The sequence below is a fragment of the Pelodiscus sinensis genome, chromosome 25 (genome assembly GCF_049634645.1).
Source record: "Pelodiscus sinensis isolate JC-2024 chromosome 25, ASM4963464v1, whole genome shotgun sequence".
NCBI classification, from domain to species: domain Eukaryota; kingdom Metazoa; phylum Chordata; order Testudines; family Trionychidae; genus Pelodiscus; species Pelodiscus sinensis.
In genome coordinates, this window is record NC_134735.1 from 12,646,198 (window position 1) to 12,669,485 (window position 23,288).

At 56.9% G+C, this 23,288-nt stretch overlaps 1 protein-coding gene and 1 long non-coding RNA gene across 5 annotated transcripts in view; one reads left to right on the top strand and one right to left on the bottom strand.

Moving 5' to 3' along the window:
• Positions 1-23,288, bottom strand: part of IFI6 (interferon alpha inducible protein 6) — a 30,503-nt gene continuing 7,215 nt past the window's right edge. For 3 of the 4 annotated variants that reach the window (XM_075909144.1, XM_075909145.1, XM_075909146.1), the window contains one exon: positions 21,096-22,601. In XM_075909144.1, coding sequence (XP_075765259.1) covers positions 22,495-22,601 — 107 coding nt within the window. In that variant the 3' untranslated portion in view covers positions 21,096-22,494. Of the gene's footprint in view, positions 1,100-21,095; positions 22,602-23,288 lie in introns of those variants that run through there. The other variant, XR_012897664.1, reaches the window with a different exon arrangement.
• Positions 12,935-19,285, top strand: LOC142819969 (uncharacterized). The gene is made up of 3 exons (XR_012897665.1): positions 12,935-13,097; positions 14,985-15,118; positions 19,175-19,285. It is a non-coding gene; the product is annotated as an uncharacterized LOC142819969 (long non-coding RNA).

Genomic DNA, 23,288 nt, shown 5'->3' on the forward strand with positions numbered 1-23,288 from the left:
TCTTGCTTCACCCTTTTATGGAAAATTACAAAGACAAACAGGTATTTCACTGATTATCTACTGCTATAACCCATCTTACAGAAAATGAACCCTGCAGGCCCCTTGCATTACCAGCATATTTAAATCTATATAAAGGAAAAACAAAGATGAAATAAAGCTATTAATTAATTAAAACAAAGTGAAGCTCATTTCAGTAGGCCGAGATAAGGCAGATAACGGTTGGTAGGCTACACAGCTGTGCTCCAACTTGCACAGGGCCCCAGGTGGTCAGGAGATCTGATTCTCACTAGGGCAGTGGTGCCTGCGGTCGCCATGGTGCCCACCGGGGCATTTATGTGTGCCCACTGAACCATCTGGGCTGGCTCCGCCCCTGAGCGTGCGGCGCATGCGCAGCTCCGCCCCTGGGCGCCCGGCAGCCCCAAAAGGTTGGGGACCACTGCACTAGGGAATCACACCGTAAGCACCAGCCTTCCCCAGCTGACAGGGCTGCACGGTGGCTGGAGCAAGCCCAGCAGGGCATGTCCCAGCACAAAGGCGATACAGGCTCAGCATGGACAGAGATGACCCCAGAGAACAACCGAGCTGCTGGGGCTGCTGGGAAAATGCCTCGTTCCTCTGGCTGACTCGCACTCTGGTTTCAAAGGAGACCAGGCGTCGCAGGGGCGATCTGGTGGGTGCTCAGTTTGCCCAGTGGCCGGATCCTGGAAGACCCCCCCCCACCCTCTGAGCAGCCGCTGCTTCTGCTCCGTGCACCCCGTGACTCTGGCTGCAGTGAGACGCCTCTGGTGAAGGGGGGGCTCACGCAGCCAGCACGACGGGCTGTGCCCTGTGGATGCGGAAGAGTCAGGCCGTGAACAGTGCAGCGGCCAGGCCGGAGAATGGGCACGTGCACATGCTGTAAGGGCAGACCTGCCCATGAGTGGGCAGAGGGACCAGCTGCCGTGGGGCTCGTGATTTAAAGGGGCCAGGGCTCCCGGCTGTAGCCACAGCAGCAACTGAAGCTCCAGGCCCTTTAAATCTCCACCAGAGCCCTGGGCAGCACTGAAGGGCTGCAAGGGGAGGCCAGCTCCCAGCCCCACCCTTCTACCTACGGCCCCGCCTCTTCTGGGGGCCCAGAGCCAGCCCCCCTGCCAAGGACCTGACGAAATCTGGCAGCCACAGTGACAGAGTCAGAAAGTTACAGGTGGCGGGAGCCCAGGCAGGCCTGGAGGCTAAGAGGGCGGCTGTCCTTGCATAAGGCCACTGCTCCAATTACTAGAAGTTGGTCTGCTGAAGTGCCTGTTAGTCCCTGTGCACAACCAAGGCAGTCACTGGCGTGCGGAGAAGCAGCAATATTAGTCACTGCAGTTCTGGAGAGAGGCAGGGAACGGGTCTGCGCTGGGCTGGCTACAAACTAAATTGGAATCACCCAAAGCTCAGCGCTGGTGCCTTCCGATGGCTCAGGCGGGGAGGAGAGAGGAACCAGTGAGGGATGATGGTTTCTTGGACTTCTGCTTCTTGCCGCAGATGAAGTTCGCGTGAGCAGTGTTGTGCTTCTTTCTGTCAATTAACTCTCGTATTGAATGGAGTCCTGGCATGATGACAAAGGAGAAGACTAGCTAGTGCAGACCCCCGACAAGCTGCAGCACACGGGAGAGAGCCAACGCCCGCACTGTCCCAGCGAGAAGCCGGCCTACACGCTCTCAGTACGGGAAGAGTCACTGTCCCACGCTGACCTTACCCATTTCACAAGCAGGAGTCCCAGCTCCTGGCTTCTGTCTGCCTGCAAGAAGTCGCTGCTGTTCGGTCTCTGATTCCCTCCCACCCTGGGCCTGGGCGGGTGTGACGTAGTGTTGGTACCTTGCTGGTTGCTAGGCTTGAGGTGTGGGTGACCCCCACTGGTTGCTGTCTGTACCACAGACCAGCAGAGTAGCTGATGGTCAGGTAGGTAACCTGTTCAACCGGTTACCTCCCAGGGAGAGGAACAAAGGGAGGAAGGCGGAGTGCAGCCCCTGGCTGGGGGGGGCAGGGCTGGAAGTTGGGCAGTGCTAGTGAGGAGCAGCCAGACCCCCCCCCCCCCAGAGCATCTCAGGCTCCGAGAGGGGGCGGAGCACTGGAGCCTGCTGGGGAGATGGGACAGTTCCCCAGGAAACCACTGCCAGTTCATCCGGAACAGGGGCCAGCCCAGCAGAGCTCCGACAGCTGTAGATCCAGCTGCGGATGAAGTAATTGGAAGTCCAGGACCGTAGAGAGCAGCGACAGCATGAGCTGGCTATGGCAGAGCGGAGAAGCGGCGAGGCCCTGGCTGCACCAAGTGTGGACGGGTCCCAGGGTGGCCAGACACTTGGAGAAGCTCGTGGTGGCACAATTGAAGGATGTGGGCAACATAGACAGGATCCTCAGCTCCTTTGAGAGGGGCTGTGGACTGCAACAGGTCCCCCCAGCTGACTGGCTGCAGGAGCTCATCCCCGCACTGAACAAGGAGGCTGCCGGGGTGCTCAATCAGCTGGAGGACCTACAGCCTGGGGATTACAACCGAGTCAAGGAGGCCCTGCTAAGCAAGTTCGGACTGACCCCTGAGACGTACAGGAAGAAGTCCCAGGGGGTGCAGAAGGGGCCACGGGAGACCTATGTGGATCTGGCCTCCTGCCTGGCGCAATACTGCCGCAAGTGAGTGTCCGGGGTTGGAGCCCAGACCACAGAGGACCTGCGTAAGCTGATCATGATGGAGCAGCATGCACACCCACCCGGAGGCTGTGGCTCAAGGACCGAAGTCCAGAGAAACCGCAGGAAGCTGGGAGGCTGGCGGGCGAGTTCACAGTGAGTTGGTCTGGGTGTGAACCGGAGTCCCAAACAGAAAGGGAATCTCGCAGAGACCGGATCTCGGCTGAGCGATGGAGAGAGTCGTCTATGAGACGAGCCCAAGATACAAGGACCAGTCATCTGCGTCCCAGAGAACCAGCCAGGGCCCGGACAGAGCCGGCCCAAAGGGGCCTGCAGGACCTAACCTGCCATCGGTGTGGGTAAAAAGGCTACAAGAGGACTCAGTGTACCAGGCACCAAGACCTGGGATTTCCCAGGGTAACTGGCTGGGGTTGGGGGAAGGGCAGGCTGCCCCAGAGGCTGGGGCCAGCAGGCAAACCTCAGCTCAGAGTGGGGGGAAGGATGCTCAGTGCACCTCCCCTGGGAGATCTGACCCTTGGGAGGTGGATTTCACTGTGTACCAGGTGGGGGCAGGGCGGCCCCTGCAGAGCAAGTGCCTCGTGCCCCTGCAGGTGGATGGCAGGGAGGTGATGGGCTACTGGGACATGGGGGTGGAGGTGACGCTGGCCCAACCCAACATAGTGGCCCCAGACCATATGCTACCCAACTGACCTTGAGGGGCATAGACGGGACCCCGTTTAAGGTGCCTGTAGCCACGGTGCATCTGAAAAGGAGGGCCAAGGAGGGCCCCAAGGAAGTGGGGGTGCACTGGCACTTGCCCTCGGAGGTGCTGATGGCGGGTGACCTAGAGGAGTGGCCAGACAGACCCCACAGGACCCTGGTCACTACCCGTAGCCAGAGACAATAAGGGGCTAGCGACCCTGACCCAGGGGAGGGCCCCCTGCAGAGGGCTCAGGGTCCCATCCCAGTATACACGGAGTCTGGCCAGGCTGGGACTCTGGACTTGGGAAAGGGTAGGGAATAGGTCCCAATCCCTGCCCCAGTGGCTGAATTCCAGGCTGCAGTGCAAGCAGACTCCTCCTTGTAGATGCTGAGGGACCAGGCTGGCCTCAGCAGACCTCAGCCCCTGGGGAGAGGTGGCCAGGGGAGATTCCTGTGGGAGCGGGAATTCCTGTTCCGGGAATGGCTTTCCCTCAGGAAAGTGGGGTCGTGGGGGGGAGGGGGTCCAGCGGCAGCTGGTAGTCCCCCAAAAGTATCACCACAAGCTGCTGTAGCTGGCCCATGATGTGCCATTTGCAGGGCACCGGGGGATCCGGCGCACCTGGCTGAGGCTACTCCAACACTTCTACTGGCCAGGGATATTTGCGGACGTGCAGCGGTATTGCCGGTCCTGCGACTCCTGCCAGAGGGGTGAGAAGGCCCAAGATGGGAGGAAAGCTGCTTGGGAGCCCCAACCCCATATAGAGGAGTGATTCTGGAAGGCGGCAATAGAGATAGTGGGGCCGGTCGGCCAGGCTACCTGGACGGGGAACAAATACATCCTGGTAGCTGTGGATACGGCTACTAACTGCCCTGAGGCTGTGGCTCTGCCCTCTATCGAGGCAGGGTGGCAGACGCCCTGCTGGCCCTTTTCAGTAGGGTGGGGTTCCCCCAGGAGATCCTCATGGACCAGGGATCCCACTTCATGTCGTCCCCACTATGGTGCTTGTGGGAGAAGTACGGGGCCCGGCTCACCTGGGCTCCAGTGTTTGGCGCCTGCCCCAGCAGGCTGGTGAGGAGGTTCCAGGGGACCCTGAATCAGATGCTGGAGGCCTTTATGCACCAGCACCCACAGGACTGGGACAGGTACCTGCCCCACCTGCTGTCTGCACCTGGGGAGGCCCCCGAGGATCTGCCAGGCTCTCCCGGACTGAGCCGGGGTGCAGAGGTGGAAAGGACCCCCTGGGCTTGCTGAGAGAGTTATGGGAGGGGGAGACCTCCCTGGCTGGAGCATTGGGGTTGGAAGACATCCTGGCTTTCCAGGAAAGGCTTGTTGAGCTCATGGGCCTGGCCAGGGAGGCCCGGGCCAGGGCTCAAGGGCAGTGGAAGGGCTGGTACGGGCACAGAAGACAGGCTCATGCCGTTTCCCCCAGAGCTGTGCAGCAACCAGACAGAGGGAAGCCGGCTCCTACAGGGCATTGGCCAGCCTGAGCCAAGGGGTGCGCCAATGTCCCCGGTGCGGCTTTCCCAGGCAGGGGACCCAAACTTCCTTAGGTCACGAGGGGAATGACCCTGCTCAGTTCGCTCTCGGAGGGGGGAGAACTATGACATAGTGTTGGTACTTTGCTGGTTGCTAGGCTTGGGCTGTGGGTGATCCCCACTGGCTGCTGTCTGTACCATGGCCCAGCAGAATAGCTGATGGGACAGGGAGGTAACCTGTTCGACCGGTTACCTCCCAGGGAGAGGAACAAAGGGAGGAAGACGAAATGCAGTCCCTCGCTGGGAAGGCAGGGCTGGAAGTTGGGCATTTTCTGGCTAGAATCATGGAGGAGGCAGCCTAAGCAAGGGGCTGGGATTTAAGGGCCCAGTTTCCCCCATCTGAGGGGGGCTAATGCATCCTAGATCTGGCCCTGTAACTGGATTACATCTGTGCTGTGCTGTATCCTGGAGAAGCAATAAACTCCCTCTATTCTACTGGCTGGTGGAGTCTGTTCGTGCCACTACGGGGGTGCAGGAGGCGGGGGCCACACTCTTCATTCCCTCTGTGGGCCGTGCATGAAGCCCTCCCCTGCCGCCAGGGGTGCACCACGCACAGAGGTGATGCGGGGTCTGAGATGGAGGTGGGGTGCAGAATGGAGCTAAGGAGAGGGGATATGCAGGGTGGGGGTCTGGGAGGGAGTTTGGGTGAAGTAGGGCAGAGGACAGGAGTGGGAGCTGCAGGAGGGGTTGGGGTGCAAGAGAGGATTCTGACCTGGAGGAGGGCTGTCGGAGGGTGCAGGGTCTGAGAGAGGGTTGGGACCTGGGGCAGGGGTGCGGGAGGAGATGCCGAGGTTTGGGTTGTGACCACAGGCAGGGGATTGGGTTGCAGGGTTTGGGGGAGGACATGAGTGCAGAGAGTTGAGGGGGATGAGGTGCTACCTTTGACAGTTCCCAGCCAGCAGCCCAGCAGACTCCCTACCCCCCCCCCCATATGGTGCTCAAAGTGGCCAGCTGCAGGGGCCACAGGTATCTCTGCACACCACGCGTCCCTTAGGTGGGCTCCACACACTGCCTGTGCCACAAGCACAGGCCAGGCAGCTCCTATTGGCCAGTTTCCGGTCAATGGGAGCTGTGAGATGGTGCTGCGGGCAGGGCAGTGCATGAAGCCCTCCCATGGCACAGAGACACATGGCCCCCGCAGCCTGAAACTGCCTGATGGTCCCGCTAGGCTGTGGGCCGGCCCCTGGCCTTGGCGAGTGAGAACAGTACCTCCCTGGGGAGGGGTTCTCTCATCTCTGGCCTGCATGTCGCAGGGGGGCATTTGGTCTCCATCGGGACCCCTAGATCCCCCCCAAGTGCTATGACTCCCAGCCCCCCCTCTTCTTACAAGCCAACCCCCATCATAACGCTCCTGAGCGAGGGAGGCAAGCGAAAGGGGAACCGGCTCTGCTAAAGCCCATGCAGGGTTTGAAATCCTCATTGCACAGGGCAGCCTCCAGCACGTGCCACCTACCGAGGCTCTGGAGTGGAGCCATGATTCCCCCTGCAGGCACCCAACTCATCAAGTAGGAAGCCACGGATTTGGCTGCTGTGCTGATTGACTCGAAGTCCAACGGGGCTGGTCCGCCGTACACCACAGCAGCAAAGAGACTGGTTAGAGCCAAGGCATTTCTGCTTTAGCCCCCTTTTAAAGCCCAACATACGGGTGAGTTAAGGACTCTCTACAGCATTAGACATCAGCTGCTCTCTCCCTACCTCAGGGATGGGGAACTCAGGACTGGGGGCCGCATGTGGCACCTGGCTTGCCTGGATCCTGCCCATGAGGTTCAGGGTCCCCTCCAGCTTTGGGGAACCCATCTTGGCGCTCCAGTCACCCCACTGCCCACCGTGGGGCTGGAGCACACAAAATCGACGAGGCTGGGCCCCCCAGGCTCGGATGTGCAAGGGGAATGTGAGGAGTCTTTCCTCAGTTGGGGGCACATCAGTGAGGGGTTTATTTCTTTTCACTTGTGTGTGGCCCCCGACTGATTTTTCTGTGGGTCAGTGGCCAAAAAAGGTTCCCACCTCTGCCCCGCCTTGTGCTGTGGAGAGAACAAACAAACTCAACACCATTATGACCCTGAGCTGCATGGACGGGACTACTCCAGGGCCATGCACCTTTCCCCCTGTCCGTGGATGCCCAGGCTCCATTGGGGAAGGGCATTAATAACTCACCTCCTCCCACCGCTCTGTAAGCAAAAGCATTCATTGATATGCAGCCGTCCACCTCCTCATCATCTACAGACAGGCAGAGACACAGTTTTGTCATTACCAATGTTTCTGGGTCAGGGAGGGCCAGTGGGCGGGCCTTTGTTTCTAATGTTTGCTTCATTTTCCACATCTACTATATATTTGAGAGCATTTGTGCATCTGTCTGTGTCTGTCCACCCCTCTGTGTGTCCATTGGTTCAAGAGCTCCTCCTAAACAAGAAGGGCTAGATCATCACATTTGGCAGAGAGCTTCCTCTTATCATACCTTAAAGCCCACCCCACCATCAACCTCAGCCTGGACCAGTCCACATGGGAAATCCACTTCCTTGATACTACAGTACAATTTAATGGACAAATTTCCACCACCCTATACCAGAAACCTACTGACTGCAACACTTACCTTCATGCCTCCAGCTTCCATCCCAGACAAATTTTTCAATCTATTGTCTACAGCCAAGCCCTCAGATACAACTGGATTTGCTCCGATCCCACAGACAGAGACAAACACCTAGAGGATCTATATAGAGCATTGCTAAACCTAAAATACCCACCTGGAGAAGTGCAAAAGCAGATTGACAGAGGAAAAAATAGTACCCAGATATGAACTACTTCAAGACAGACCCAAAAGAGAAAACAACAGAATTCCACCTACAGTCCACAACTTAAACCCCTCCAACGCATTATCCACAATCTACAACCTATCTTGGAAAATGATCCCTCACTCTCAGAGGCCTTGGGGGAAAAGCCTATTCTTGCTTACAGACAACACCCCAACCTGAAACAAATTATTTCCGGTATCCATGCTACTCAGCTACGTCATAAGCATCCAGGAATCCAGCCCTGGTGCCAACTCTGCCCAGATATCTATACAAATGAATTCATCGCTGCAGCCAACCACATCAGCCACCAAATCAGAGGCTCTTTTAACTGCACATCCAGTAATGTGATCTATGCCATCAAATGTCAGCAACACCCCACTGCAATATACATTGGACAAACTGGACAGTCCGTATGGGAAAGAATCAATGGACACAAATCAGATATCCGTAAAGGGAACATACAGAAACCTGTTGGTGAACACTTTAACTTACCTGGACGCATATTAAGGGATCTCCACGTTGCTGTTTTGTTACAGACCAACTCCACAAGCCAAATATACAGAGAAGGATTGGAACGACAATTCATTCCCAAGTTAAATCAAGATACTGGATGGCTGGGACATTATCAACCAACCAGCCAATGAAGGTGCCAATGGTTTTTGTGTCTGTGTAGAATCTGGTTTTATTTCTCTTCCTCTCTAATTGCTAACTAATGGGTCTTATTGGCCTCTTTTATCTATCTAGTTTTTGGGTGCTAATACACTATGGCTATGTCTACATTGGCCACCTATTACGAAATAGTCATGCAAATGTAGAACTTTGGAAGAGACAAATGCGCGGGGGATTTAAATATCCCCCGCGGCATTTTCATTTTCATGGCCGCCGCTTTTTTCCGGCTTGGAGATAAGCCGGAGAAAAGCGTCCAGATTGGCGCGATCCTCCGGAATAAAGCCCTATTCCGGAGGATCTCTTATTCCTACTTGCAAGTAGGAATAAGAGATCCTCCGGAATAGGGCTTTATTCCGGAGGATCGCGCCAGTCTGGACGCTTTTCTCCGGCTTATCTCCAAGCCGGAAAAAAGCGGCGGCCATGAAAATGCAAATGCCGCGGGGGATATTTAAATCCCCCGCGCATTTCCCTCTTCCAAAGTTCTACATTTGCATTCCTATTTCGTAATAGGCGGCCGATGTAGACACAGCCTATCTGTGGTTTTCCAGTTTTTCCAGTTACATACATACTCGGCTTTCTCTTTGATACTTATGTACCCTCTGCCTCTTTCTGCCTCCCTCCCATTTTTTTCCTTCTCTCCCCCTCCCCCATCTTCCCTCATTTATTTTGGTTCTGGACATCCAACACTCCGGTCATCTGAAGAAGTGGGCTGTGCCCACAAAAGCTCATGATACCAGCTACATGTTTTGTTAGTCTCTAAAGTGATACCAGACCATTTGTTGTTTTTTAAGTTTTTCCTGTTACAGACAAACTCGGCTCCCCCTCTGAAGCTTAAAGCAAAGTCAGGGTTTGGTTGTGCCTGGGCAATGGGATGTGTGCGGAATGGGATTGTTTCTCATCGAACGGAGAGGGAGGGTTGTAATAGCAGGCACAGTTATAATCCAAAATGACCACTGGGGGGCAGCAAACAAGCACCCCCGCTCACCCGACAGCTCCAGAGACCCAAGAAGTAGCTGGCAGCTGGGCAGTCTAGCCCCTGCCGTGCTGGGCCAGCCCCAGAGAGCAGCCAGCAGTCACCCCACTCCCACCCCTCAGTCCCCCCCCACACACCTCCTGACCTCTGCCCTCACTCCTGCATCCCCACCCCTGCCCTGAGCCTCCCACATCCTCAAGTCCCTGCCATGAAGGACCCGAGCAACACTGGGTAAATCTTCTAGTACAAGCTAAGAATGGATCCTGGCAGGGGAGAGAGGCTTGTTTAAGCCACAACCCTGCAGTCGGATCCACGCGTGGGAACACCGACACTCCTTCTCTGCATGCAGAGGGTAGCAACTTCCTTTATACACTACAACGAGCATGTCGCTATGTTGTCCTAGGTGAAGCAGTGATCTGGATTCTGACCCATTGGGCCTTCCAGCCAGAAAAGGCTGCGGTTCAAGTTAGGCTCAGAATCTATAAAGCGTGTGCGTATTTATCACAACACAGCCTTTAATTCCTCCAACAACATGGTCTCATATGATGCTCCCATCCCGTCCTACTCTTCTGTGTGACATAATTCCCGCCACCCCCCTTCTGTACTTGCTACACGGTTCCAATCAAAGCCAGATTTCCCTGAAACTATTTCCACACCCTGCTCCTGTGCTCAGAGCCACGTGGGTGCAGGATCAGGTCCCAGTGGTCAACATTTTATCACCTTGGTTTCACGTTTGGCGCCGCTCTAGGAGTATTTGCCCCCTCCCCAGGGCTCGGAAGGAGATGAGCTGCCGTTACACACCACAGGAAAACCACCTGAAACAAGCACACAGATGTGTGGGCAGAGGCCAGGCCTGGAGAGATTCAGGCGGCTGGGAGCCCCTGAGACGTTGTCGTGTCTTCACTAGAGCGCTCAGGGGTACTCTCGGGCTACACCCTGCCAACCTGTGATGCTGTGGCTATCGCCTAAGCAGCCACCATGCCCCTGGGAGTTTAGGGGTGTGCTGGGAATAGAGCAAGGACTGCACGGAGCAGGGGGCCTCACCTCCAGGGTAGGGACACTGGCAGAACCACGCAGTCCCCAGGACTGTCCACGCAGGCCCTGGCCCCAGCACCAACCTCATTTTGATTTTAAGAGGCCAGGGAGATAAGCAACACTACAGGTACCTGCATACGCAGAGCCGCCGGACAGGAGCAGACTCAGCAGGAAGAGAAGCTGGGATTGGCGCCACATGGTTCCCACGAGGGTTTTCCTCCCGTTAGGCGCCTGCAGGTACAAAAGGGAAACCATCTCTGTGCCCTGGCACCGCGCCGCTGCCTGCCATTGCATGCGGAGAGGGGGGACAGGAGCACGGGGGGGGGGGTGCCATCCCCTCTGCTGGAGGTGAGAGGGAGATCGAGCCTTCCCCAAAGGGGTCCCATTCCCCTGTCTCTGAAGAGCGTTCCACAGAGCATACCACCAGCGCGTCGGCAGTACCGGCTGCCTGTTCCACTAGGCGTGGGGCTGGGCATTATGAGCCAGGCCCATGGACTTTAAGGTCAGAAGGGACCATCTAGCCCAGTGGTCTCAGCCTTTCCGGATTACCGTGCCCCTTCCAGGAGGCTGATTTGGGCCCCGCAAGTTACACCTCACTTCCAAAGATTTGCTTACATGTGTGCTGGCACCCCGCTTACCCAGGGGGTGCACGGCTCCCCACTCTACCCCTGGCCCCGCCCCTCCCAACTCCATCCCTTCGCCCAGGATCCCACTCCCACCCTGCCTTTTGCTGCCCCCTTTCGGCCCCCACACCCAAGTCTGCTCTGATCCCACTTCTCCTCCCTCAGCAGCACGCACAATTTTTCTCCCATGTGAGTGTTCCAGTCCCAGGACAGCCACAGAGTCGGTGCCTAAGCTGGCTTAAAACACAGCCCAGTGCAGCGCAGAAGGGGCAGAGCCCACGGAGTGAACAATTGCCGACTTTCTCTGTTAATACAATCTATGGAGCTGTACTTTTAGGCTATGTCTAGACTAGCAAGATTCTGCGCAAAAACTTGCCAGCTGTCTACACTGGCCGCTTGAATTTGCGCAAGAACACTGACGATCTCATGTAAGATTGTCAGTGCTTCTTGCGCAAATACTATGCTGCTCCCGCTCGGGAAAAAGCCCTCTGGCACAAATGTTTTTGCGCACGAGGGCCAGTGTAGACAGGGAAGAACTGTTTTGCGCAAAAAAGCCCCGATGGTGAAAATGGCAATCGGGGCTTTCTTGCGCAAAACCGCGTCTAGACTGGCCACGGATGCTTTTGCACAAAAGCACTTTTTGCGCAAAGGCACCCGTGCCAATCTAGATGGTCTTTTGCCCAAATGCTTTTAACGGAAAAACTTTTGTGCAAAATCATGCCAGTCTAGACGTAGCCTTAGAGTGCGCCTGTCTGTCTGCAAGTCCCTTTGTTCCAGAACTCCTCCTGCACGGGAAGAGCTCAGGCCACCAAGTTTGGTAGCAGCTTCCTCTTCTCTTAACTTAAAGCAAGGTCGGGGTTGGGCTGTGCCAGGAGAACCGGAAGTCCCAGGAAAAGGACTGTTTTCTGTAACATGCAAAGGGAGGGGCTGCTGTTTGGAGGGATGAGACAAGAGAGTGGCCACTGGGGGCAGCCTCGCCGCCGAGGGAATGGCCAGCAGGTCGGGGGCTCCACCATCTTGCCTGCCAGCACACCAGTAAGTAGCCCCACAGCCCCACCCCTTTCTCCTCCCCCAGACCTTGGCCTCAGTGCTGGAGGGGGGCGCGGAACAGGCTCCAGGTGGTCCCGGCTCCAAGCAGCGGTGGCGCTTTGAAACGCCGTGGGGAGCCTGATGCCGGGCTCTGTGCAGTGTTCCACTTTGAACTACCCCTCTCTCCTCCCCATCCTTGCGGCCTCTGTTTGATGGGGGAATTGATTACTTGACTATCCTATCAGTTATCCGATAGACATTTGCTTATTGGATAGTTAAGTAGTTTACTAGTCCCTACCCCCACATCCCCCAGCGTCCTGGCCTGAAGGCCCCAGCCAATGCCAGGCAAGCTTGCTAGTTACGAAGTAGATGGACTGGAATATCAATATTGCCCTTGCACTTCAGTGTGAGTCCTGAGCCTGCTTTTCACTGGGGAGCCGTGTCTGAAAGGCCGAAGCCCGGAACTGAGCTTTGCAGGGCCCCCGTGGCATGGAACCCCCAGCAGCTGCCTGGCTTGCTACCCCCTAATGCCAGCCCTGCACTTGCAGCGCTCCTGATCCCAGCCTGTGACCCCCTGCAGGCTGCATCCTCCAGGCTGAGCAACACTGATCTGCAGGACGGGAATGTCCCCTGCGATACTGGTGGAAAACTCCCAAGTAGAGTCCCGTGTGGCTAGCACAACGTGGATCCCCAACCCACCCACATCAGCTGGAAACATCTCACAGCCGATCCGCAATCCACTCCCGCCTTTTCTGTCTATCCGCATCCGCCCCCGGACAGCAGCTAGCAACCTCCCAGTGTCTGGCCCAGAGCATCTGCCTGGGTAGCCGGATGTCCAGGGGAGCTAGTCCCACACTGCCCAGCTAAATGCTGCTCACACCAGGGCAGTGAACTGCGGCCTGGTAGCCTCCCCACCTCCAAGAGATGCTGGGGGGACGCAGTGGCCACGGAAACCAGGAACCACAGCCCTGCAGCCCCCACCCCAGGATACACTCCGGGAAGACCAGAAACCACTGTCCCGCTGAGGAGATGCTGGGGGGAGGGTGGAAACTGTGCCCCCCCCCCACAGTACCATCTTCGCCACTGTGGGCAGCCCTGGTAAGCCCCCCCCCCCCCAGTCTCTTGCCCTGAGCCCCTTGCCCTTAACCCTATACCTCCTGCCCTGTACTAAGCCCCACCACATATCCAGCCCCCTACCCTGCAGCCCCCTCCTCCCAGTCCCTGCTCTCACTCCTGCACCACCACCCAGCCACTGCCCTGACCCCTGCACCCTGATTCTCAGCCCTAGCCTCCCCCCTAAGTCCTGTGCTGACTCCTGCAGCCCTCACCTCTGCCCTGAGCCCACCCATACATCCAACCCCTTACCCTGAGCCCTCCACTCCTGCCCCAACTTAGGCACCCCCACCCTCTGCCCTGAGCCTCCCCCCACCAGTCCCCAAACCCCTGTCCTGACCCCTGTATTCTCATACGGCTCTTTCTTGACCCCTTGATCTCAGTTTTCATGGCATTTGGCGCTTTGGTTTGAAAAGGTGCCAACTCCTGATGTAAAGACTTCACGCTTCAGAGACGCCGCCATTTACACTAGTCTCAGCCTGCGCTGCCCGTGCCGCAGCGAAAGCCACAAACAGGGTCCCTGCCCATCGGACCGGGGAAATTCCACCCCCGCCCGTGCCTAGTCCCGCCGGAGAGGTTACAAACCTAATGCCTCCAGCCCAGAGCCTCCCCCTCCAGCCCCACGCCTCGCGTTTGCCCCGTCACTGCCCTGAGCGGAGGGCTGGCTCCTTACCTTGCCCAGCTGGTCGGGGCGCAGGACACGCGACCGCCCTGGAGAGGAGGGTGTCGACTTGCTACAGGACACGAGCCGGACGCGCCTTTTTATCCCCATCCCTTTGCTCCACCCCTTCCCCAGATGGTCACCACCCTGATCACCTGACTCCCCTGTTATATCACCACCACCCCACACCCCGCTCTTTAAGTTTCGTTTCTCCCATCCACAGGCTCTTGGGTTTCTGCTCAAAGCGCACGAAGGAGTCCACAAAACAAACTAAGCCTTGAAGGGGCCTCCCCCAGTTCACACGCGCAGGGATCGACTCCCAAACACCGGGCCCCTGTGGCACAAGCTGCGGTCGCTGCGCTGGGAGAGGGCATCTCCCCGCCAGCTCCTCCCGCCCTGGTCCCTTTGCACGTGCCAGCACTTTAGGTGTTTCCTTCCCTCCCTTTTGCACCCGATCCTACAAGCTTGTACCCTGCACATCAGCCCCGCTTCCCCCAGCTAGACACATTGACAAGGGGGGCATGTTCAGGCTCCAGACACAGCTGCAAGAATAGGTGCAATAACTGCCCCCTACTCACTGAGAGAGCCGCCCCGCCAGCCCCAGTGGTGGGCTGGGTCCCTCTCATGCAGCTGTCTCTGCAGACTAAGGAAGTTGGGTGTCGAGTAATTGACTAATCGAGTAGTCGATGTATTTTTCCCTTAGTCAATAGGGCAGCGCTGCACGGAGCCTGGGATCAAGGGGCGCTGCCAAACAGCTGACCCCGGGCTCAACCCTGCGCTGCCCTTGTGAAACGCCACCTCAGTGAACTCCCCAGCTGACCCCGGGCTTCATGCGGCACTGCTGCCTTGAAACGCTGGGCCATTTCAAAGCAGCAGGGAGCCTGGCCACACTCCCCTTTGCTGCCTCTCTCTGATGGAGGCAGCAATGGGGGAGGGGAAGTGACTTGTCGACTGTCCTCTAGTCTCTCAAATAAGCATTTGTTTATCGGATAGTCGACAGGTCGCTGACATCCCTACTGCGGACAAGTTGCCAGGGAGAGGGTTTCTCCGCCTCGTGTCCCCAGGCCTCTGTAACCCCCAGGGCGGCTGCATCTTCCCGCAGTGAATGCAGCTCATGCTCCCAGGGAGGAAAAGCCAGGCACAGGCCGCGTGCCGTGGTCGCTCTCTTCAGCAATGCTGGGATGTTGATGTGTCTCTCCTTGCGGCGTCAGGCACCTACCAGCTGCGGATTGATGCCAGGACTTCAACGAGACCAGCACCTTTGCCAAGTACACCAGCTTCAAGCTGTTGGGTGAAGAGGAAAACTACACGCTGGCCTTGGGCTCCTACTTGGATGACACCATGGGTGAGTTACCAGGTGGCTTCTGCTCAGGCCTGATGGGGGCCATCCGGGGCCAGCAGGCACCCCTGTGCTGTCACACTCCTCGCCCTCTCCTGGGCAGAGCCTGGCACATCAGCTCTCTCTCTGGGCTTTGCCATCTGACGGCTGCAGGGTGGAGCTCAGACCAGAGGCCTCCCTGGCTGCTGAGTCCAGATCTCCGGCCGGGGAAGGCTTGATGCAGGAGACGAGCTCATCCCCGAAGGGCAGCCTTTCCCTGCCGTAAGCGACAGCAGCTGAGGATCTGTGCCCGAGCCTGCAGGCTCCCCAAGACCCTCTGGCAGAGCAGCAAGGCGAGGGTAGCGGAGCCAGTCACACAAATACCAACAGCAGCCCCCCAGCCCTCACAATGTGAGAGGAACAGGCTTAGCAGAGGCTGCTGCTGCAGGGCTGGGCCGGGGGAGCCCAGCCAAGCAGCCCTGGAGGAAGAGGAGGAGGGTATGAGCAGGCTAGGATCCCATTAGCTAAGCTTGGGGGGGGACCACTGTCTCTAGATCCTGTCAGGGCCTTCACTGCCCCCCATCCCCATGACCGTGAGCAAAATTTTACAAGCAGTGTCAGGGTCTGACAATTACTGCGGATACGGCTGCTCTGTGGCTGGGGGTGCGAATCCCTGCTCGAGAGGATGTACCCGTGCTAATTCACACTAGTGCATTAAAAACTGCAGCGTGGCCACAGTGGCTGGGGCTGGGTGCCCAATAGGACCCCATCAGGGGTCTGGGTGGTTATCCTGAGTGACCGGCCGCAGCCACACAGCCCCTTCTAGCGTGCTGCCTCAGGTGGATCTAGTGTCCGTCTGTGCTGGGAATGTCAAGCAGATGCAAAGGACCGTGGGCTGGGTGGGTTTGAACCAGTGACCTAGAGCAGTGGCTCTCAAGCTTTCCAGATTCCTGGCCCCCTTTCAGAAGTCGGGTTTGTTTTACACGCCCCCAAGTTTCACCTTCCTTAAATACTTGCTTACAAAATCAGACACACTAGACAGAATGCTGTGACACATTTGTACTGAAAACTTGCTTATTTTCTACCCTCAAATTCTAAATCACTCTCTCAGTATGGTCTGAACCACTGCTTCCAATGCGGCCAGCTGCCCTGCAAGGTAGTCAACTGTTGATATGTAAATACAGCTCATGCAGGAAGGGGAAAGGAATCTGGGGTGTGGTTATGTCAGTCCAGTTCAGTCAGTGCTATGAGCCTGATGTATGGTCAGCTGTTAGAATGGAATGTGGTGTATTGTAACTAACCTTGCATAAGCTTCCCCCTCCAGAGTCAAGTGGACTGGACTGGGGAGAAGGGGGAAGGATCTTGAATCAGCTAGCCACATGCCCTCTAGGCATGAGCTGTAAGACTGGTTCAACCTGTTTTCTTTCCCCCACCCCTTCTAAGAATAGACTTAAACAGACTCCATAAGGACTCTCTTTATTATTTTGAAATATTATTCCAGTGGGGGCTGGAATCTTTTGGCCAGCCTAAGTGGCGGGCCAAGAGCTGAAATCACTAGGCTTGGCCTAGAGCGAGACCCATCCTGGAAGTAGCAGCGGGTGGCAGCAGGCAGCCAGTAAGAGCCATGGCAGGTGGCCAGTAGGGCGGCTGGCAGGAGCAATCGGCTGGTGGGAGTGGCCGGCAGGCAGCCAGTAGGAACAGTGGCGAGTGGCCAGCAGAGTGGGCGAGATGCCCCCTTTCCCTACCTCCTCCAATCATCTCGGAGCTCTGGTCTGCTCTGACCAAGGGCAGCAACTGTGAGTGAGGTACGGAGAAAGGTTGGGCATGTGAACGGGACACTTACATTGCAGGACCTGTGAGCCTGAGAGGCAAAGGACATTGCTCAATCCGCTTAAGCTGGGACGTGCACTCGTGGCTTGGTTATGAACTCTGTCTGTGGTGCTTCCCCACGTTAATGCCTCGCTACTTCTCTCCTTCTTTCAGTCAAAGTTTCTTTTCTACACTCAGACTCTGTGCTTGAGAATGGGGAAGCATTGCCTCCTGGAGGCGCCCAGGCTGTGTGTGAATTTCCCAGGCTATTGGGTGGGGTCTTGAGCCAGTTCTGCGTGGGATGGATGAAAAGGAACCCCTAGATAGTGAATCCAGCCCTGGCTGCTGCCCGTGCTAGTTGGCAGAAGGGTTACATAAATATTGTAGGAAAAAACCTCCTAGCTATCAGGGTGGTTAAGCTCTGAAATAAATTGCCTAGGGAGGTTGTGGAATTCCATCACTGGAGATTTTTAAGAGTGGGTTAGACAAACACCTCTCAGGGATAACCTAGATCAGGGCTATTCAACAATCGGCCCGTGGGCCGCATTTGGCCCACAATCCCTTTGGTTGTGGCCCACGGTGCGGTTTGGGCTTACACAGGGCTCAATACATGACCCGCAGGTGGCAGCCAAAACAAAAAAGTAGTCAATATAATGGTCGTCTGTTGAGATGCGTTTTAGTTCATGAAAAGTGCTGTCGTGTGGGTGGAAATAGGGTCAATATTGCATTTCATTAATATCAGCAGAACTGACTTAAATGGGGCCTCCGTGGTGTGTAGTCTTGCCTTAATCTTTGTATTCATGCCTGTAAGTCTGAGAGAAGCAATTTGCATATATATATTTGCATGTATATGCAACCACGCTTAAGCTGTAGCCCTCAGCATCTGCTGTGACTTTCATTGTGGCCCCTGGGGCTTCCAAAGTTGAGTAGCCCTGCCCTAAAGGGTGCTTGGCCCTGCCATGAGTTCAGGGGACGGGACTCTGACAGGGGTGAGCCAAGGAGCCTCCACGGGCCAGACCACAAGAGACTTTGCACATTCGCTCCACCCCCAGACCAATCAGGGTGTAAGGGCGCAGAGGGGCGGGGGTGGGAGACACCAGGGCATGAGGTCTCTTCCCACTGCAGCACCTAGAGGGAATTACCGGCTGTTTTAAAACAGCTGGTGATTCTCTCCAGGTGCCAAAGGCAGGAGGGGGAGACCAATCAGGGTTGGTGAGAAGGAAGCACTAGAAGACTCCTGGTCCCACCCCCTCCACCTGAGGCCCCGCCCCTTCTGAGACAGCCCAGGCCCATTTTAGAGATTTATGTATCAACAGGTGTGTTGTAAGCAAAACTCGTGAAGTCATTCTGCCGCTCTACTCTGCACTAGTTAGGCCTCAGCTAGAGTACTGTGTCCAGTTCTGGGCGCCACATTTCGAGAAAGATGTGGAGAAATTGGAAAGGGTACAGAGAAGAGCGACAAGAATGATTAAAGGTCTAGAGAACATGACCTATGAAGCCAGGCTTCATGAACTGGGCTTGTTTAGTTTGGAAAAAAGAAGATTAAGGGGGGACATGATAGCGGTTTTCAAATATCTAAAAGGGTGTCACAAGGAGGAAGGAGAAAATTTGTTCCTCTTGGTTTCTGAGGACAGGACAAGGAGTAATGGGCTTAAAGTGCAGCAGGGGAGGTTTAGATTGGACATTAGGAAAAAATTCCTAACTGTCAGGGTGGTCAAATATTGGAATAAATTGCCAAGGGAGGTGGTGGAATCTCCCTCTCTGGAGATATTTAAGAACAGGTTGGATAGACATCTGTCAGGGATGGTGTAGACGGAGCTTGGTCCTGCCTTGAGAGCGGGGGGCTGGACTCGATGACCTCTTGAGGTCCCTTCCAGTCCTATGATTCTATGAAGTGGCCCCCATTTTAAAATGATTGCCCACCCCTGCTCTCTGACCTCTCGAGGCTCCTTCCCGTTCTCACAGTCTATACTGACATGTCAGTGTCTGGGCCATAGAACAGTCTAAACAAGTGGGTTTGTTCTGTCCTTGCCAGGGCTTTTTATGTAGCCTGTTGTAAAGCTTGGCAAACCTCCGGGAGATGTTGTACCCCTGGAAGAGCTCTGCCTACCTCTGGGGGTGCATGTACCTTGGGTTGAGAGCCGCTGACCAAGAGGCAAGTCTCTGCTAAGCCTGCAGCTTGGGAAGGCCGGTGCCCACCCACTGTGAGTTTGGGACCGGAAGGAAGATGCCGTAGGCCAAGCCTGGTGTGTATTTGCCTTCTCCCCCTTGCAGGAGATTCTCTCTCAGGACACGCGAAGCTGGCGTTCTCCATGTGGGACAAAGACCATGACACCTACGAGGGCAGCTGTGCCATCCTCTACAAAGGTGGCTGGTGGTATGGGGGGTGCCACTCCTCCAATCTCAACAGGCCGTACCTCAAAGGTGAACACCGCTCCTATGCCGACAGCATCAACTGGTCCACCGGGAAGGGGTACCGCTACTCGTACAAATACATGGACATGAAAATAAGGCCCCAGTAGGCAGCATCTCTCTGGGCACTGCACTGATGCTACAGGGACTCGTCCCCGGGGACCTACATCAGCTGAACACCCCTTCTTCAGGGCTAGTAAACTGAACTTGCCGTGAGCCAGGACCTCCCGTGCTGCTGTGGTACACGGCTGTTTCCTCTCCTGGCTCTAGCCACCTGACCCTGTCTACTCCGACCCCCAGCGCGCTCTCGTTTTCTTGGCTGGACCAGTGGTCCTGCTTTCAGAAAGATGGGCTGAGAGTCTGGACTCTCTTCCCACTGACCTGCTGTCTGACTCGGGAGGGCAAGTTGCTGGGGGCCTCTCTGCCTCAGTTTCCCCCAGCTGTAAAGTGCAGGTGACAACACGGGACCATTTCATGGCCAATATCTAATATATAAAGGAGAATGTTTGTACACTAATAACTTGGACACTATAAGAGCTACTGCAATCAAACTTTGCATAGGATAACCTTTCCTCCAGGAGGTTTTAAGGTACTTTTGGACCTGATCGGGGTCCCACCCTGCCCCCTGCAGCTAGGGGCTCTAGCTTGGGCGCCCCTCCTGTGTGTAGCCTCCTGGGACTCGCCTCCTCCCACCTGCGAGGTTACATAACCGACCCGCTTCCTCCCCTCCCCTCCCCCACTGGCAAACAGTGCCCCCACCCCCATGTGCACAATGGCTTGGGCACCCGCCCTGCCCCCCACAGCACCTTCAGCTGGGGCACCCCTCCCGCATGTAACTTCCCCTCCACCCAGGGTTGCTCCCCACCTGCCATCCCCCCTCTCCAGAAACCAAAACCAAAGCCGGCCAGCCTTTCTATTCAGCTCGCTGGGCTTATCTGAGCAGAAGGAATCCGTGTGCCTGCTGCGGCGCAGGGCCGAGGGGCCGGTTAAACCCTCGATGTGTTACACCGCTGTGAAGCCAGCCGGCTGCTGTTCGTACTGTGAGTGGGGCTCTTCTGCATCTGGTTCCAGCCATCAGGGTTAGAGGTGAGCTCTGAGCTTTGGCTTGTCAAGGCAGGGCAGGTGGATCCCTCAGCCAACCTTGCAAAGAGAAGTCCCCTTGCTACATGACTTCGTACTGTTCTCCTGGGGGCTGGCTGCTCGGTCCTGGGGGGAGGAGGGTCCTAATGCTCTCACAAGGTCAGGTGTGGGCCAGGAGCCATCAGCCCCCAGGGTCTGTGGCTCTGGGGGTTCCCTGGCTCAGGGTCCCCTCCTTTCCTAAATTTTGTTCCTCCAGTTTCCCAAGCAAGGCCAGATGAGTCCAACTACACAGTCCACACGGGGCTTTTTATCACAAAATCCACTTCCACAAAAAGGATCTCAAGAGATGCAAATGAGCACTTCCTTTGCATTTCCTCTTCTGCAACAAACCTGCGGTGTAGATGTAGCCTAAGAGACACCGGGGGAGCGTACAAGTGAACCTGGAGACAATACTGGCTATTCAGATCTCTGTGGCTCTGGAGCGGCCGCCGGGTAGCAGCCGTGTCCTGGCAAGCTGCTTCCCCCACTACAGGTCCAAACAAGGGGCGGGATTCTCATCTGCTAGAACGGTGTAACCCTAGTGACACCATCATCAAGGGAAACAGCCTGGCCCAACATCCCTTTCCCCAGGAGCTTATCCTATGAAGCGAGAGGGGGTGCTGATGGGTGAGGTGCGATAAAAAAAGGCAGCCGACAATCAGTGTGTTGTATCAACTCGTCTATTTCAACAAGCTACGCTCGATGGCTGGAACCATTGATCACAACCCGGGGATGGGGCAGGGAAAGACAGTCGCCATGGGAACCAGGAAGAAGCTCTATTGGTTCTCTATGGACACAGAAAGTATTAAGGGCCTTTGGAGCAGCCACTCCTGTAGCAGCTGCGCCCCGACATGAACAGGGCCCCGGGCAATCAGGGGAACGGATTCTCACTTTGGAATCAAACCGTAAGCACCAGCCTTCCCCAGCTGACAGGGCTGCACGGTGGCTGGAGCGAGCGTCCCACCACAAAGGCGATACAGGCTCAGTGTGGACAGAGACGACCCTGGAGAATGTCGGGGCTACCGGGCGAATGCCTCGTTTCTCTGGCCGGCTCACACTCTGGTTTCGAAAGGAGACCAGGACTCGCAGGGGCGATCTGGCAGGGGCTCAGTTTGCCCACTGGCCGGATCCTGGAAGACCCCCAACCCTTGTCCAAACAGGCGCTGCTTCTGCTCTGTGCACCCTGTGACTCCGGCTGCAGTGAGACCCCTCGGGGCTGTGCCTGTGGATGCAGAACAGCGCAGTGGCCAGGCCGGAGAACAGGCACGTGCACAGGCTGTATGGGCAGGCCCGCCCGTGAGAGGGCAACTGCTATAGGACTTGTGATTTAAAGGGGCCCATGGCTCCCAGATGCTGCCACAGTAGCTACAGGCCCTTTAAATCTCCACCAGCTCCCAGCCCCACCCCTTCCACCCATGGTCCCACCCCTTCTGGGGGCCCAGAGCCAGCCCCCCTGCCCAGGACCTGACGAAATCTGGCAGCCACAGTGACCGTCAGAAAGCGACAGGTGGGCAGGCCCTGAACACGGCTGGGTGGACAGTGACTGGGGGGGAGGGAGGAGCGATGGGGCCGCCTCGTCTCTCCCCCAGCTGGCCTTGGAAGAGGCGGGAGGGAGAGATGCTCTGGCCAGGGGCACCGGTAAAAATGTGTGAACCCACGAAGGTGTGCACCCCACATCGACTTCACCCCCCCTCCCCGGTACTCAGGGCTTCACCTGCTGGGGAAGGGGATCAGGCCGCCCTGCTCTGCCTGCCTGGTGCACCCGCAGGGCAGCGGAGTCAGGGCATGGCGGCTTGCAAGCCCCAGCTCCACTCTGTCAGGGACGCTGTCAGAGAACGGCAAGCCCCATGCTCTGGTGGGAGCCCAGGCAGGGCTGGGGACAGGTGGGCCTGGAGGCTAAGAGGGCGGCTGCAACCAGGGTCCACGGGCAGCGGAGAAGCAGAATATTAGTCACTGCAGGGCTGGAGAGACTACAAACAGAAATGGAATCACCCAAAGCTCAGCGCTGGAGCCCTCCGACAGGGCTCAGGCGGGGAGGGGAGGGGAGGGGCGCCGGTGGGGGATTACGGCTTCTTGGACTTCTGCTTCTTGCCACAGATGAAGTTCTGGTGGGCAGAGTAGCCCAGCTTGCTGCCAATCGACCCCCATGCCACACTGCCTGCTTGAGCCCCTGGAGCAATGACAAAGGTGATGACTGGCTAGTGCAGACCCCAGACAAGCCGCGGCACACGGGAGAAAGCCAACGCCCGCACTGTCCCGGCGAGACGCCGGCCTGCACACGCTCAGTACGGGGAGAGTCACGGTCCCACGCTGACCTTCCCCATTGCACAAGCAGGAGTCCCCGCTCCTGGCTTCTGTCCCTGCCTCTGCTGCCTGCAAGAAGTCGCTGCCGCTTGGTCTGTGCTTCCCTCCCACCCTCGACCTGGGTGGGCAAAAGTTTTTGATGGGGGGGGGGGGAAGAGGTGGCACTCAAAGAATTTGGTAAGAGGTCAACGACCGCACTCTTCATTCCATCTGTGCATAAGGTTACCAGATGGGTTTCAAAAAAATGCTGGACATACCTGATCTCAGAACGGGAGGGGGGACTGGCCAGGAGGGGAGTAGTGCTGGCCAAGAGAGGATCTGTGGGAGATCGGGGAGGGAGGGGGGAGAACCGGAAGCAGGACTGGGAGAGGATCAGGGGGAGCGGGGCTTGCCGGGGGGAACCGGATGGCGGGGAGCAGAGCTGACCAGGACTCATGCAGATCCGGGGGTGCTGCCCATCCTGCACACAGTCCTGGTGGGGTGCACAGGCGAGTCCGGCCTCGGGGTTTCCATCCCCCCTGGGCCCTGCCCCCACCCCCTGCCTCTCTACTGT